The sequence below is a fragment of the Aquarana catesbeiana genome, linkage group LG03 (genome assembly GCF_042186555.1).
Source record: "Aquarana catesbeiana isolate 2022-GZ linkage group LG03, ASM4218655v1, whole genome shotgun sequence".
NCBI classification, from domain to species: domain Eukaryota; kingdom Metazoa; phylum Chordata; class Amphibia; order Anura; family Ranidae; genus Aquarana; species Aquarana catesbeiana.
Genome location: NC_133326.1, coordinates 94,606,264 through 94,622,082, shown reverse-complemented (window position 1 = coordinate 94,622,082; position 15,819 = coordinate 94,606,264). Strand labels below are relative to the sequence as shown.

The 15,819-nt window shown below is 41.2% G+C and overlaps 2 protein-coding genes across 3 annotated transcripts in view; one reads left to right on the top strand and one right to left on the bottom strand.

Annotated features, from left to right (window-relative positions):
* Positions 1 to 15,819, top strand: part of THSD4 (thrombospondin type 1 domain containing 4) — a 1,111,101-nt gene that overhangs the window by 820,622 nt on the left and 274,660 nt on the right. The gene's annotated exons all lie outside the window — the stretch shown is intronic.
* On the bottom strand, positions 10,392 to 11,452 carry LOC141131138 (NF-kappa-B inhibitor epsilon-like; the record flags this gene model as incomplete). The annotated part of the gene is given in 2 exon segments (XM_073618194.1): positions 10,392 to 11,215; positions 11,217 to 11,452. Coding segments are annotated over 2 exon segments (795 nt in total), but the record flags the coding sequence as incomplete, so codon positions are not given.

Sequence of the window (15,819 nt, the reverse complement as noted above, 5' to 3'; positions counted from 1 at the left end):
AGCATATCTTCAGAAGTCTATGGATCAGGGCTGTTTTTATGGCAACAGGGGGGCCTATTTAATATTCAGAGGATAGTCATAAAGTTCTGGCTGATCAATATATATATATATGCACAACTGCAAAGGTTATTAACAGTAATATACATTCATATATTGCAATAGATGCTGTATATGTATAGTGGCTAGACAGGGTTAGCTGCCCCACCTCTCTTACTCCAATAATTCAGATGTGCCATCCTCCTGTTTCCTATAACTTAGGCACGCAGTGACTGTACACCATTTTCCGCTGCACTTTTCATCTGTTCCACTGTGCTTCAGGCTTCACCAAATCCCTATGTGCTGCGGTCCCCACCATACTTCCTTTTCGTGCCACTGTGTTCTGATCCCTGATCTCTTAGTCTCTTTTTATTTGCATTTTAATACCCTCAAATTGCTTTTTATACTGTTTTGGGAAATGTTTTTATATCTGTAGGAGTCCTCTAACCCCACTGTCACTATTTGGCATATAAGTGTATGGACCTGTTACGCCATGGTGTACAAGAACAGTTTGGCAGGAGATCATAGACTATTTTCTAACTTGGGAAGCAATATATGTTCTTCTAACATCCAGGTATTAGATAAATTAAAAGTAATGGACACATGAGCACATTCTTGGTAGCATTTATAAAAGGTCTGAGGGAGAAAGTTATGTGCAATACTAATCAATATCGTTCACTACATGTGTAAAAGCCAAAAGATGTATCATATTGCTAACAAACTGGCCCCCAAAAGGTAAACATTATTAGAAAAATTACAATGGAAAGGCAGTAAGCCAAAAAAAAAAGGAGTGGGCGATTACTTACTGTATATGCTGGAGAAAGGATGTGGAAGAGACTATAGGGCTGATTTATGAAAGGCATATAGGCCGTTCACTGTGCAAGGACATTTTTCCTTAGTTTCATGAATGAGGTGAAGCTTTGCTGATTTTCATCATCCAATGTGCAAGAAAAATATATTTTCTTTTTTATTTAATATTTTAAAAACTAGAGGAAAATTTCTCTGCCAAGTGAAAATTATCTTGCACAGTGAATAGCCTCTTTGTCTTAGGTAAATCAAACCCTATAGCTGACAAGATCACAATTTGTGGACTAAAGTATGCCACATTATCACATTATTAGGTAAAGACTTAATACATGAGGTGCACCTAATGACCACACAGATTCTACAAGGTGGTGTAGGTATTTGCACTCCTGGGCTAAGCATTAAGTAAAGTGATGAATATAAATGAGCACCATTGATTAAGAGAAGCATGTTTGGCTTGTTATTTGCTGTTCTTTTTTTGCCTCTGTGATCATACTGAGCTGTGAATTTTATAGTACATGCTGTTTGTTTGTTACAGTTTAAAGCAGTTATGGGATATTGCACATTTTACAATCTTGGCACAGTGCCAAGACATAAATTGCTTCTTAGCACTATACTATGTCCGTCTGTGTCACAAGGCCAAGACCACCCAGTTCTTCCCTGGTGGCCTTAAGTCAGGTTATGTATCCTGCAGTAGGGAAAAAAACATGAATTTGTCAAGCTAAAATGGCAAGTATAGAGAAGAGGAAAAGTGCCAGCAACTAACTGCAAATTGCTAAAGCAGTTGCCATGCTTCTCACCCATTGGGCATTAAAATGTGGTAAAAAGTGCAAAGTGCTCCATAAATCAAATGGAAGCACAACAGCACCTGCAAGGAATTGTGTTGAACAGAATAAGACCTCATGCTGTAGCCTTATATCCTATGTCATTACTTTGGCACTGCGTTGTTCGACTGCTCTTAGCCAGAGCAAATGTGATGTGAAGCAATGCCAGGAATGCCTTGAGCCAGGTACAATAGCAAGTTTAACTGTGCTCTATTTTTGGAACATATGACTCTATACAAAGTCAGATCCTAATGTCCTCTCTGAACTGCTTGCTCAGTTGGGAATCTCTCGTACTAATAATATTTTGCTAAGTTATTTTTATACATAGGATATGCTTTAGTTTTTGGTGGAGAATCTAGGAAATTTCTCTAAAGTGAAACTGAAAAAAATGAATAATGAGTTCCCCCACTGCCCCCCTTAAATTTTTCAAAGTATATATAGCTAATAAAAAAATTCAAAATCAAACCTCAGCCTGCACTGTAACCTTAAAGTGATTGTAAGCCTTCGTATTTTTTTTATTTAAAATAACAAACATGTCATACTTACCTCCACTGTGCAGCTCATTTTGCACAGAGTGTCTCCAATCATCCTCTTCTGGGGTCCCCCGGTGTCGCTGGTAGGTTCTCCCTGCATCAGATAACCCCCCAGGAGAAGTGCTCTCCCAGAGGATTACCTTGCGGGCGCGCTTCCGAGTCCAGCATTCGGCATCCATAGAAACGAATGCCGAACTAGCCCCCCGGCACCCGCGTCATTGGATTTGATTTTTTGATTTACAGCAGCAGGAGCCAATGGCTGCGCTGCTATCAATCTATCCAATCAAGAGCCAGGACCCTTATGCAGAGAGGGACAGCGCAAATCCGCCAAGGGAAATACGGGGCTCAGATAAGTAAAACGGGGGGCTGGGGGGCCGGTCACTGCCAGGTGTTTTTTCACTTTAATGCATAGGATGCATTAAGTTGAAAAAACACAAGTGTTTACAACCCCTTTAACCCAACCAGGACTCTAGAGGTCTCTTTCAGAAATTTGGAGCTGGTCTGCAGCACATGCACAGCTCAGCTCCATAGGCTTTAATTGGAAAAAAGTATAGATTCATGCATCCCTACTGGCTACTAGTTTATGAAGGACAACGCTAGGCCTTGGCTGGGCAAAAATTTAATGAATAAAAGTTCTGAGGGTTGCCTTTTTTACAGCTGTATGCTGTCTCAAAGATGGGAGTGGGTAAGGGTCTGGGAGTTGGACAAAGTGGTGCTCACTTATTATCCTTTTCCACCTTAAAGATAAAAAATAACTGCCTGAGCTGAAGTCTCTTGCTTGAACATAATGGCAGTCCTATCATGTGGTGTTAGAATTCCAAATCCTAAACTTGGGTTGAATTTATCTAGTGGTCGGTCAGTCTTTTTGTATTTCTTGTGACACACCTGCAAAGTGGTAAGGATTTACAGTGCTATACGCTAAAGAATGGATACATTGAAGTAGATCTAAACCCTAACTTGATGACATATAGAGGGAGATTTACTAAAACTCGTGCAAACAAAATCTGGTGCAGCAGTACATAGTAACCTAACAAGCTTCTAACTTCAGCTTGTTTAATTAACCACTTGCGGACCGCCCCCCCATAGATATTCTGTGCTCTGCACCAGATCACGTACCTAGTATGTAATCTGACACTCCCGGGTCTGGGGCGTGCGGATTCGATGTCTGCCGGCACCCGCCGATTACACAGGACACAGGCAGAATGACAATCTTTCTATGTAAACAAGGCAGATTGTTGTCAGAAGGGAAGGCATTGATCCTGTGTTTCTGATAAGCAGGAACACGGATCTTTGCCTTCCCCTAGTCAAAGCACCTCCCCCACACAGTGAGTAAACACAACCTAGGCACACAGTTAACCATTTGATTGCCCCTGATGTTAACCCCTTTCCAGCTAGTGTCATTAGCACAGTTGACAGTGCATATTTTTTTAGCATTGATCACTGCATTAGTGTCACTGGTCCCCAAAAAGTGTCAGTTAGGTGTCCAATTTGTCCGCCACAATATTACAGTCCCACTATAAGTCACTGATCGTCGCCATTACTAGTAAAAAAAAAAAAAAATAATTTGATAGTTTGTAGATGCTATAACTTTTGCGCAAACCAGTCAATATATACGCTTATTGGGATTTTTTCCCAAAATATGTAGCAGAATACATATTGGCCTAAATTTGATTTTTTATTTTTTTTTTTTATTGGGTATGTTTTATAGCAGAAAGTAAAAAATATTGTTTTTTTTTTTAATTGTCAGTCTTTTATGTTTATAGTGCAAAAAATAAAAACTACAGGTGATCAAATACCACCAAAAGAAAGCTCTATGTGTGAAAAAAAAATGAAAAAAAATTTATTTGGGTACAGTGTCACACGGCCGTGCAATTGTCAGTTAAAATAACGCAGTGCCGTATCGCAAAAAATGGCCTGGTCATGAAGGGGATAAAAGTGGTTAAGCTTTGACAATAAAACCTGTGTGCACAAGTTTTAGTAAATCCCCTCTTCCCCCATAGTTTTCAAAACATTTTGTATCATAAACAACTGCCTTAAAAATAAAAAATAAATAAGATCCACCTTCCTGTCTACATTCACTTGTTCCATCATTTGCTGCTCATCATTGCTTTGGACCAGTTTATTGCTAGTAGTTGAGGTTAACTCTACCGGTACAATGTGTGCCTGTATGACCACTTGTAGCCTGAACCAGGGGCACATGTGATGGGATGACAATGCAGGAGCACAACTGGTGGAACAGTTGTCATATATAAGGGCTCATGGCACACTGCAGCTTAAAGGAGCTCAAAGAAGCGGCTCCTACAGGCTTTTGAGGCTTTTGAGCTCTTATTTTTTCTGCCTGGAAACTCCCCTCCATGTTAGCCAATGTGTCCATGCACACAAGCGTTTTCAGGCATATGCTCCTACAGGCAGAACCCCCCCCCCCCCCGTGTCTGCTGTTTTGTTCCTCTGCTATAAGCATGAATAATTTCTGACAAGTTTTCCCAACACCAAGAAAAAAAAAAGAGGACGGGAGGGATCTGCAGCAAACAGCGTGTGATGGACAGCCTCAGCTCTGTTTCTGTATGCTGTGTTAAGGGTAGTGTATCCCTTTCCTCCAATCAGCTTTCAGATCTCCCCTCATTGAGCTCTGCAGAGTGTAATTTCAGCTCTCTAGCCCGTTTTCTGTAATCTCAGACAAGCTTTATAAATGCTGCACGGCTGCTGTATGGCTGTATAGAAGAGATGACTGCAGATAAACAGGTACAATTTATGTAGGAGGATTTGTTTAATCTCTGTGTATCACCTGAGGCCAGTTACTTCACTAGGTATATAGAAGGGTTTACGACCACTTTAAAGTGCAATAGCAGCTTCTATAATTCTTTTGTGACACACTTGCCTTTTTGGGAATAATGGACAGACTCTGATGATTACTAGTGTTGTATCATACATATATAGCAGATACCCTCCAGTCTTTGGCTTGCAGCTAATGATTTCAGCAGATGACATTTTATAGAAACAAGTCATGTTTAAAAGTGAGAAATGTACTATAGAAGGGACGGACTGCACCTAAATGAGGAGGGTGCAGATCTGCTGGGAATGAAGATGGCCAAAAAGTTAGAGGGGTTTTTAAACTAGGCGATGGGGGGGGAGGGTCCAGAGACAGTGATAGCCAGCGCGGAAGATATTCCAGAGGGTAGTATTGGGGGCATTAGTGGTAGGTTAACCAAAGCACAAAAACACAAGGTGAGTATAGTAGCAAGTCCAAGTTGCAATCTTGAAACACCCAATACGAGGACAATATGCGACCGGTCTAAACTATGTGGCATGTTCACCAATGCCAGGAGCCTGGCGGACAAGATGGGTGAACTAGAGATACTGTTGTACAAGGAGGATTTGGATTTTGTGGGAATTTCAGAGACCTGGTTCAACAGCTCTCATGATTGGCTGGCAAACATTCAAGGGTATACCCTATACCGCAAGGATAGAGAGGGTAAAAAAGGGGGAGGGGTATGCCTATATATCAAGAATAATGTACAAGTGAATGTGAGAGATGACATCACTGAGGGGGCTAGGGAGGAGGTGGAATCTTTATGGGTAGAGCTCCAAAGGGATGAAGCTAAGGGGAAAATAATACTGGGAGTATGCTATAGGCCCCCTAACCTGAGGGAGGAAGTGGAGACGGATCTCCTATCACAAATTGGATTAGCAGCAAGGATGGGAAGTGTTATCATAATGGGGGATTTTAATTATCCAGACATAGACTGGGCGGAGGGAACCGCGCATTCATTTAAGGCTCGCCAGTTCCTTAATGTTTTGCAGGACAATTTTATGGGTCAGATGGTAGACGCACCAACTAGAAATAAAACATTACTAGATCTACTGATTACCAACAATACAGACCTGATAACAGATGTGGAAATACGGGGCAATTTAGGTAACAGCGATCACAGGTCAATTAGTTTCAGTATAAATCACACAAATAGGAGACATGAAGGGAACACAAAGACACTGAATTTCAAAAGAGCCAACTTCCCTAAACTACAAACCTTGCTAAAAGGCATAAATTGGGATAAAATATTAGGAACAAAGAATACGGAGGAGAGATGGGTTTGCTTTAAGAGCATATTAAATAAGGGCATTAGCCAATGTATCCCATTGGGTAATAAATTTAAAAGAGCGAACAAACATCCTGGATGGCTTAACTCCAATGTAAAAATGCATATAAAAGCAAAGGAGAAGGCCTTCAAAAAATACAAGGTTGAGGGATCATCCACAGCATTCAGAATTTATAAAGAATGCAATAAGAAATGTAAGGGTGCAATTAGGATGGCTAAGATAGAACATGAAAGACACATAGCGGAGGAGAGCAAATGTAAACAGTAAAAAAGCGAGGACAGACCATATTGGCCCCATAAAGAATGAGGAAGGACATCTGGTTACAAAGGATGGGGAGATGGCAGAGGTATTGAATTTATTCTTCTCCTCAGTCTTCACGAGTGAATCGGGGGGCTTCAGTAACCAAAACTGCAGTGTTTATCCTCATGACACAACACAGGAAGCACCTACATGGTTAACAGAGGACGGAATTAAAATTAGACTTGAGAAACTTAACATTAATAAATCACCGGGACCAGATGGCTTGCATCCGAGGGTACTTAGGGAACTCAGTCAGGTGATTGCCAGACCGTTGTTCCTAATTTTTACAGACAGTCTATTGACTGGAATGGTACCAGCTGATTGGAGAAAAGCCAATGTAGCACCAATATTTAAAAAGGGCCCAAAAAACATCCCTGGGAATTACAGACCAGTTAGCCTAACATCAATAGTATGTAAACTCTTGGAGGGGATGATAAGGGACTATATACAAGATTTTAGTAATAAGAATGATATCATTAGCAGTAATCAGCATGGATTCATGAAGAATCGTTCTTGCCAAACCAATCTATTAACCTTCTATGAGGAGGTGAGTTGCCATCTAGATAAAGGAAGGCCCGTAGACGTGGTGTATCTGGATTTTGCAAAAGCATTTGACACAGTTCCCCATAAACGTTTACTGTACAAAATAAGGTGCGTTGGCATGGACCATAGGGTGAGTACATGGATTGAAAACTGGCTACAAGGGCGTGTTCAGAGGGTGGTGATAAATGGGGAGTACTCAGAATGGTCAGGGGTGGGTAGTGGGATCCCCCAGGGGTCTGTGCTGGGACCAATCCTATTTAATTTGTTCATAAACGACCTGGAGGATGGGATAAACAGTTCCATCTCTGTATTTGCAGACGATACTAAGCTAAGCAGGGCAATAACTTCTCCGCAGGATGTGGAAATCTTGCAAAAAGACCTGAACAAATTAATGGGGTGGGCGACTACATGGCAAATGAGGTTCAATGTAGAAAAATGTAAAATAATGCATTTGGGTGGCTAAAATATGAATGCAATCTATACACTGGGGGGAGAACCTCTGGGGGAATCTAGGATGGAAAAGGACTTGGGGGTCCTAGTGGATGATAGGCTCAGCAATGGCATGCAATGCCAAGCTGCTGCTAATAAAGCAAACAGAATATTGGCATGCATTAAAAGTGGGATCAACTGCAGAGATAAAACGATAATTCTCCCGCTCTACAAGACTCTGGTCCGGCCGCACCTGGAGTATGCTGTCCAGTTCTGGGCACCAGTCCTCAGGAGGGACGTACTGGAAATGGAGCGAGTACAAAGAAGGGCAACAAAGCTAATAAAGGGTCTGGAGGATCTTAGTTATGAGGAAAGGTTGCGAGCACTGAACTTATTCTCTCTGGAGAAGAGACGCTTGAGAGGGGATATGATTTCAATTTACAAATACTGTACTGGTGACCCCACAATAGGGATAAAACTTTTTCGCAGAAGAGAGTTTAATAAGACTCGTGGCCACTCATTACAATTAGAAGAAAAGAGGTTTAACCTTAAACTACGTAGAGGGTTCTTTACTGTAAGAGCGGCAAGGATGTGGAATTCCCTTCCACAGGCGGTGGTCTCAGCGGGGAGCATTGATAGCTTCAAGAAACTATTAGATAATCACCTGAATGACCGCAATATACAGGGATATGTAATGTAATACTGACACATAATCACACACATAGGTTGGACTTGATGGACTTGTGTCTTTTTTCAACCTCACCTACTATGTAACTATATGTAACTATGTAGTGCATTTCCACCATTAAAATGTTGTTTCCTGCTGCAAACACAGATCACCCACAAATTTTAGGACATAACTTAAGAAACAAGCTGCAGGAAGAGCAGAGCTTATTGGCAGCTGATTTTACCCATCCTCTGTAAAGTAATAGAACAAAGACTTGCATAAAGGTCCTAAAAGCATACATACAGGATATCGATTTTTCTATTCCTGCTAGGATTAACAATGCCTTGGCTCTGTATAGGAATTCTTACCTGTGAAAAACAAACCATGCCATTTTTAACCACAAAACAACCCACCAGTCACTTTAATAAAAGATACACTTTCCTTTATTATTATTGGTGCACATTAGCCAGAAATAGACAATATTCACCCCATGTAAGTGAGTTTGGTATACATTTGTTTTTAATTTTATTTTTAAGTAAGTGAACCACTATGTATTTGTGAGTGTTCTTTTATGTGTGTATTATTCCATGAACCTAATAAAGGTTTTGCTTTCTTTTACTGTAGTGCAGTCAGGCTAGATAAACAATAATAGATGTATTTTTAACATTTGTTAAAAGGTAATTATTACATATGATTTCCTCATTTGTTGATGATAATGTTAATATATTTAAAAAAAACAATATTCACATTTATCTTTCTAATGGAGACCCTTCTGTTCTATTATGTTCTGGCAGGTGAACGGCCACCTTGCCAAAACAATCCGGTCAGCACTCTCAACCATGAGAACCGATCGGCAGACCTTTTTTAGGTCATGCCCCTTTGGCAGAAGATAGCCCAACTCCAGTATACGCAGGCCAAATGTCAACTGGTTTGTATTGAACTGGCCAAAGCTGCCTGACATGATGTGTGTACTAGGCTTCAGTCAGCTAATAGGGTTATTCTCTTCTATTCTAGGGATGGGCGGAACACGCCCCTAACAGCGAACCCCATTGAAGTCTATGGGAGCCGAACAGGAAAAGTCAAAAGTGCCTATTTTAAAGGCTTATATGCAAGTAATTGGCCATAAAAGGGGTATGTGGGTCTGGGTACTGCCCTGGGGGACATGCATCAATAAAAAATAAACAAAAAAAAGATTGTTTTTTTTCAGGAGCAGTGATTTTAATGATGCTTAAAGTGCAACAATGATAATTAAAAATTTCTTTAAATACAGTGGTGCATTTGTAGCATATAAAGAACAAGCTACAGCAAAACTGACATTTCTAAAGAAAAAAAATCCATTTAAAAGTGGCTACAATTGCCGGTTATTAAAAAATAAAGAAAAAAATGGCGTGGGGTCCCCCCAAAAATCCATACCAGACCCTTATCCGAACATGCAGCCTGGCAGGTCAGGATAGTGGGGGATGAGTGAGTGCCCCCCCCAACCATACTAGTCCACATGCGCTCAACATGGGGGGGTGCTTTGGGGCAAAGGGGGCTCTGTGCCAACCCATTCACCCAAAAGAGCGTCTAAAAGTAAAAACCACAAGAGACAGTTTTTGACAAATCCTTTATTAAAAAAGAAAGAATAAAGAAATGTGTCCTGCGATGTAATCCACCATCAATCATGCTGCCCAACGGACCCGACATGACAGCTCTTATATAGGCAAGGGTGGGGCCACCCAGTGATGTAACCGGGTGGCCCCCTCCTGACGTCATATGAAGGGCCTGGTATGGACTGGGAGGGGGGACCCAACGCCGTTATTTTCTTTATTTTTTTATTTTTTATTATGCATCAAGGTGAACTTGGCCTTTAAAGATTTCAACAAAGCTCCTCCCAGCTAGCTACACACACTGCTCCGGTACCAGATTGTATGAACCAGACGTAAGCAATCATTTCTGGGTGGGGTAACTAATGTGGAATAGAAAACAGCAGGGGGATGGAATGTAGGACATGGTAATCGGGGGTAAGAGAAGTTCATACAGAGTCTAGGTGAGGAGCGCCTTCTCCTTTTAGGGAATCGCATATGACGGCTGTGTGTAATGACCGCTCTGGGTGCCTGATGTCCAGCAACATACTATAAAGTGCGCCTGGAAATTCTGCACCAGGGCGGCTCTGCTCTGGATATAACTTATACGAAAATACGGCTCGTCCAATTCATTTCTGCAGAATAGAGAATGGCTCAAGAGCTAAACACCCCTTTTTATATCTATAAAAAAATAAATAAAATAGAAGTCCATCACCACTATGGTGGGAAAGAGCGCCGTCCTTGTGGTCATTGTCCCAGAGCCTCTCATTATGTCCGTTGTGAATGAGATGGCTCAATTGTGTCCCATTCTGTACAGGCAGCAGGGGGGGAGGAGGTCACAAAGTCAGTGCAGGCGCTCACGATGTGGTCACAACAGGTTTCCCGGAGATCTTCAGATCATCGAAGGGCAGAAGAGGAAGAAGCAGGTTATTTCCCTCTGCCAGGTCCTGAGGGGTGTCCCCCTCTCTGTTTCTCTGTAAGATGTCTGCCCCAGCTTGGCACAAAAGTCTGGAAAGTTCAATATCCTTTCTGCCAACAGCCAGGTGGAGGTTGGTACAGCCGTTGTACATTAAAGCATCCACATGAGGGCGATATTGTAAAAGATGAGCAACCAGCTGGCCGTCCAACATCTCCACAGCCAGGTGCAGGGCAGTCTTTCTGCTGGTACCTTCCTGACTATTGATATTGGCTCCACTGTCCAGCAGAAGAGAGATGAGGGGCAGATTTCTCTTCATGGTGGCGATGTGAAGGCAGGTTAGACCTTTCCAATTCTGTAGCTGTAAGTTCTGGGGCCCCCTGGGGCCCCGCAAGAGGTTTCTAGCACAGTCCAGGTGCTGGTTCTCACAGGCCACGTGTAGAGCTGTGTCACCTTTGCGGTCCTGCAGTTCCAGGTTGACATCTTTTCCCAGCAGAGCCCACCACCTCCAACTGATCGAGGTAGACGGCGAGGTGCAGCACAGACTGGTACAGGTCATTCTGGATGTCCAGGAGTTCTTTGGGGGCCAGTGAGATGAAGTAGTGAGACAGCTGAGGGATATTGTGGATGGCAGCCAGATGCAAGAGCGTGTCGCCCTCCTCTGACAGGTAGGTGAAGCTGTTGATGTGCCCGGTCTCCAGGCTCCCGGTGACCCCCCTAGGGGGAAGGCTGGCAGTTTTTTAATAGCCGGGTGCTGGCAATTGTAACTTGGCGTCATTTTAAATGGGATTTTTTTCTTTAGAAATGTCAGTTTTGCTGTAGCATGTTCTGTTTATCATTTTTATTGTTGCCCGTTAAGCATCATTAAAATCACTGCTCCTAAAAAACTATTGTTTAAAAAAAAAAATATATATATATATATATATATATATATATATATATATATATATATATATATATATATATATTGATGTCCCCCAGGGCAGTACCCAGACCCCCATAACCCTTTTATGGCCAATCACTTGCATATAATGCCGTTTTTTCTTTATTTTTTTTACCGACACTTTTTTTTTTCTTTATTCAGCTGTCAGCGGGGAACCCATTGATAGCTGATGACTCATGGGTTCTTAACCACTTCAGCCCTGGAAGATTTGGCTGCTGAATGACCGGGCCATTTTTTGTGATTTGGCACTGACAATTACGCGGTTGTGCAACGCTGCACCCAAACAAAATTGACGTCCTTTTTTTCCCACAAATAGAGCTTTCTTTTGGTGGTGTTTGATCACCTCTGCAGTTTTTATTTTTTGCACTATAAACAAAAAAGAGCGACAATTTTGAAAAAAAATATTTTTTACTTTTTGCTATAATAAATATCCCCATTTTTTTTTTAAAAGATATTTTTTTTCAGTTTAGGCCGATATGTATTCTTCTACATATTTTTGGTAAAAAAAAAAATCGCAATAAGCGTATATTGATTGGTTTGCGCAAAAGTTATAGCATCTACAAAATAGGGGATAGATTTATAGCATTTTTATTATTATTATTTTTTTTTTTACTAGTAATGGTGGCGATCTGCGATTTTTATTGGGACTGCGACATTATGGCGGACACATCAGACACTTTTGACACATTTTTGGGACCATTGGCACTATAAAGCTATAAAAATGCACTGATTACTGTAAAAATGTCACTGACAGGGAAGGGGTTAACACTAGGTGGCGATCAAGGGGTTACCTGTGTTCCCTGTGTTTGTTTCTAAATGTAGAGGGAGGGGACTGACTAGAGGGGATGACAGATTGTGGTTCCTAGCTATTAGGAACTCACGATCTGTCATTCCTCACAGAACAGGGATTTGTGTGTTTCTGCCTCTCGTGCCTTGCAATGACCGCTGGCCATGAGCATCGGCACCCCAGCAGTGCAGCGAATGGGCGAACAGGCAAATGTTCGGCCCAAACTCATTTTTGGGCCAAACCATTCGCCTGTCCCTATTCTATTCATAAGTGCAATCTTTTATTTACCACTAAAAATGTTAAGGATTTTATACTATAAAAAGCTTTATCTTTTTTGGGGTCTGCATGTAATTGAGTTCTCCCATGAGTGGCTGGTTCTCTTCAGCTTGATCCCCCTGGATGAACAGAGGCCTTGGCTGGATTTAAAAGCCACAAGCAGGAAAGACCTTCCGTAACGGGAGGTCATGAGGTGCTGGTAAGCGGCCATTCTATGAGGTGGAGGCTTTTTACTGAAGATCACACACCATTCCGGTGATTGTCAGTGCACTTTTAGGATTTATTGGATTCCTTTATCAGTTTGTGGACTCTTTTTTGCAGTGTGCTTGTTTTGCCTTTTTTCTTTCAATATATAGCACAGCATTATTTGGACTATATGATTTGTGCTGTGCGTGTCTCACAGAAAAGTTGCTACTGCAGAGTCACATAATTTTATCATTTGCATTATGGGACAGCGCAGTATTACCCACATTTCTTATTCAATAAATAAGCTTTAAGATAATGGGGTTACACTGTGCTACATTACTAAAAAGAAGCAAAACATGCCTATATTGAAAAAATATGACTTTCCACTTCAAAGGATACAGTAGGATATATGACAGCTTAAATCACATTATTATATTGAGATGAAAAGTACCTCTTTCATGTAATGAGTGGAAAGAGCACTACTCTTAGTTAGCGATGAGCCTTAAGCCTAGTACACACGGGCCGAATGTCGGGCAGCATTGGGTCCATCTGTACTGGAATCGGTCTGACAGAAGCTGGACGTTCGGCTGGCTTCTGTTGAAGGGCCCTGACCGAAAAAGGTCTGGTGGGGGGGCTGCCCCCCCTGTCAGAACACAATAGTACATTGTGCTGGGTTGAACGGAAAAAAAAAACTCGTGTGAATGAGGCTTTACATACCAAGGTTCAGTTCAGCAAACATTACTGAAGTTCAGGTGCTGAATCTGAACCCATGTGCGGTCAGTGGGAGCTAAAAATTTAAAAGTAGTAATGGCCATTTTCTAGGTTAATAGGCAAAAGATTGGCAGACAAATGGCATGGGTGGTCAGGCACTACCCTGGAGAACGTTTACCAGAACCAAAAAAAATTTACACAAAATTTAGTTTGGTGGGGAAAAGCAATTTTAATAATGTTCTAAAGGCAGCATTAAAAATGCTAAACTCCATTAAATAACAAACCTGGAGGGTGCCTGTAAAGTGGCACATCTGTATAATGTATACAACCTACTGCATCAAAACTGAAAAATCTACAAAAACAACATCTACAAAAAAAAAAAAAATGTAATTCAAATTTTCAGCAAATGGAAGTTGTCTGCCACTTATGTCTGTTTGCAAAACCAATAACTGGGGATTCCCTCCATCTATACCAGACTCTTATCATAGATAAGGGTCTGGTAAATATGTTAACCACTTAAGGACCGAGCCTCTTTCTGAGATTTGTTGTTTACAAGTTAAAAACTGTTTTTTTTTGCTAGAAAATTACTTATAACCCCCAAACATTATACATTTTTTTTCTAACACCTTAGAGAATAAAATGGCGCTTGCTGCAATCATTTCTGTCACACCGTATTTGCACAGTGGTCTTACAAGTGCACTTTTTTTGAAAAAAATACACTTTTTTGAATTAAAAAATAAGACAACAGTAAAGTTAGCCCAATTTTTTTTTTTTATCGTGAAAGATAATGTTACGCCAAGTAAATTAATACCGAACATCACGCTTCAAATTTGTGCCCACTCATGGAATGGCGATAAACTTTTACCCTTAAAAATCTCCATAAGCGACGTTTAAAAAATTGTACAGGTTGCATGTTTTGAGTTACAGAGGAGGTCTAGGGCTAGAATTATTGCTCTCGCTCTACCGATCACAGCGATACCTCACTTGTGTGGTTTGAACACTGTTTTCATATATGGGCGCTACTCACATATTCGTTCGCTTCTGCACGCAAGCTCGGCGGGTCGGGCGCATTTAGATTTTTTAAAATTTTTTTATTATTTATTTTACCTTTTTATTTTTTATTTTTACACTGTTCTTTTTAAAAAAAATTGTCACTTTTATTCCTATTACAAGGGATGTAAACATCCCTTGTAATAGAAAAAAAGCATCACAGGACCTCCTAAATATGAGATCTGGGGTCAAAAAGACCTCAAATCTCATATTTACAAAAAAATGCAATAAAAAAGAATAAAGAAATATCATGATGATTACCAGCTTTTGTTTACATCCCGTGATCATCTGTCATAGGCTGACAGCTGATCACGTGGTAAGGGTGCCGGGATCGGTCCCTTACTCCGATCGGTGGCACTGATGGGCACTGGAAGGTGACACTGATAGGTGGTACTGATGGACACTGATAGGTTGCACTGGTGGGCATTGTTAGGTGGCACTGGGCATTGATAGGTGGCATTGGTGGGCACTGGTAGGTGGCACTGGTGGGCACTGATGAGGCGGTAGTGGCTTTCTGTTTGTGGGACTGATGTCCTGTTTACACAAGCCAGCAATCAGTTTTTTTTCTCCTCATGATGATTACCAGCTTTTGTTTACATCACGTGATCAGCTGTCATTGGCTGACAGCTGATCATGTGGTAAGGGTGCCAGGATCGGCCCCTTACTCCGATCTATGATCAGCTGAGTCTCATGGACTTGCTGAGCACAAAGCGTGCTGCCCGCGCCCTGCAGGGGCCATGCAGGCTGTGCATGCTCGGGAGGACGTAGACGGATACCTCCTGGCAATTTAGGCCCGCGCTGTGGCTGTCTTTCGGCTATAACGTGGGCACAAAGAGGTTAAATAAAACCTTGTCACTTAGAAAATATGTTGCTTTATATTATTCTACACTATTGTACAGTATTAGTGATCCTGACTTTGAAGTAATTACTCTGTTCACACATCCAATGGATATGTATAAGAGAGGTTATTATGTTAATTATGTTTGAAATAAGAAGTGTCTGTCATTCCTTTATTTATCTAATTAAATAATGATCATGTATTGTTGCTCCTTTTTTTAGTTTAAAGCGCTGCTTATGTCTTATTCAAGCTTCAAAATATTTATTTGATGAGAGTGAATATGGTGCTTTAGGAAGAACAAAGAAAAGGTTGA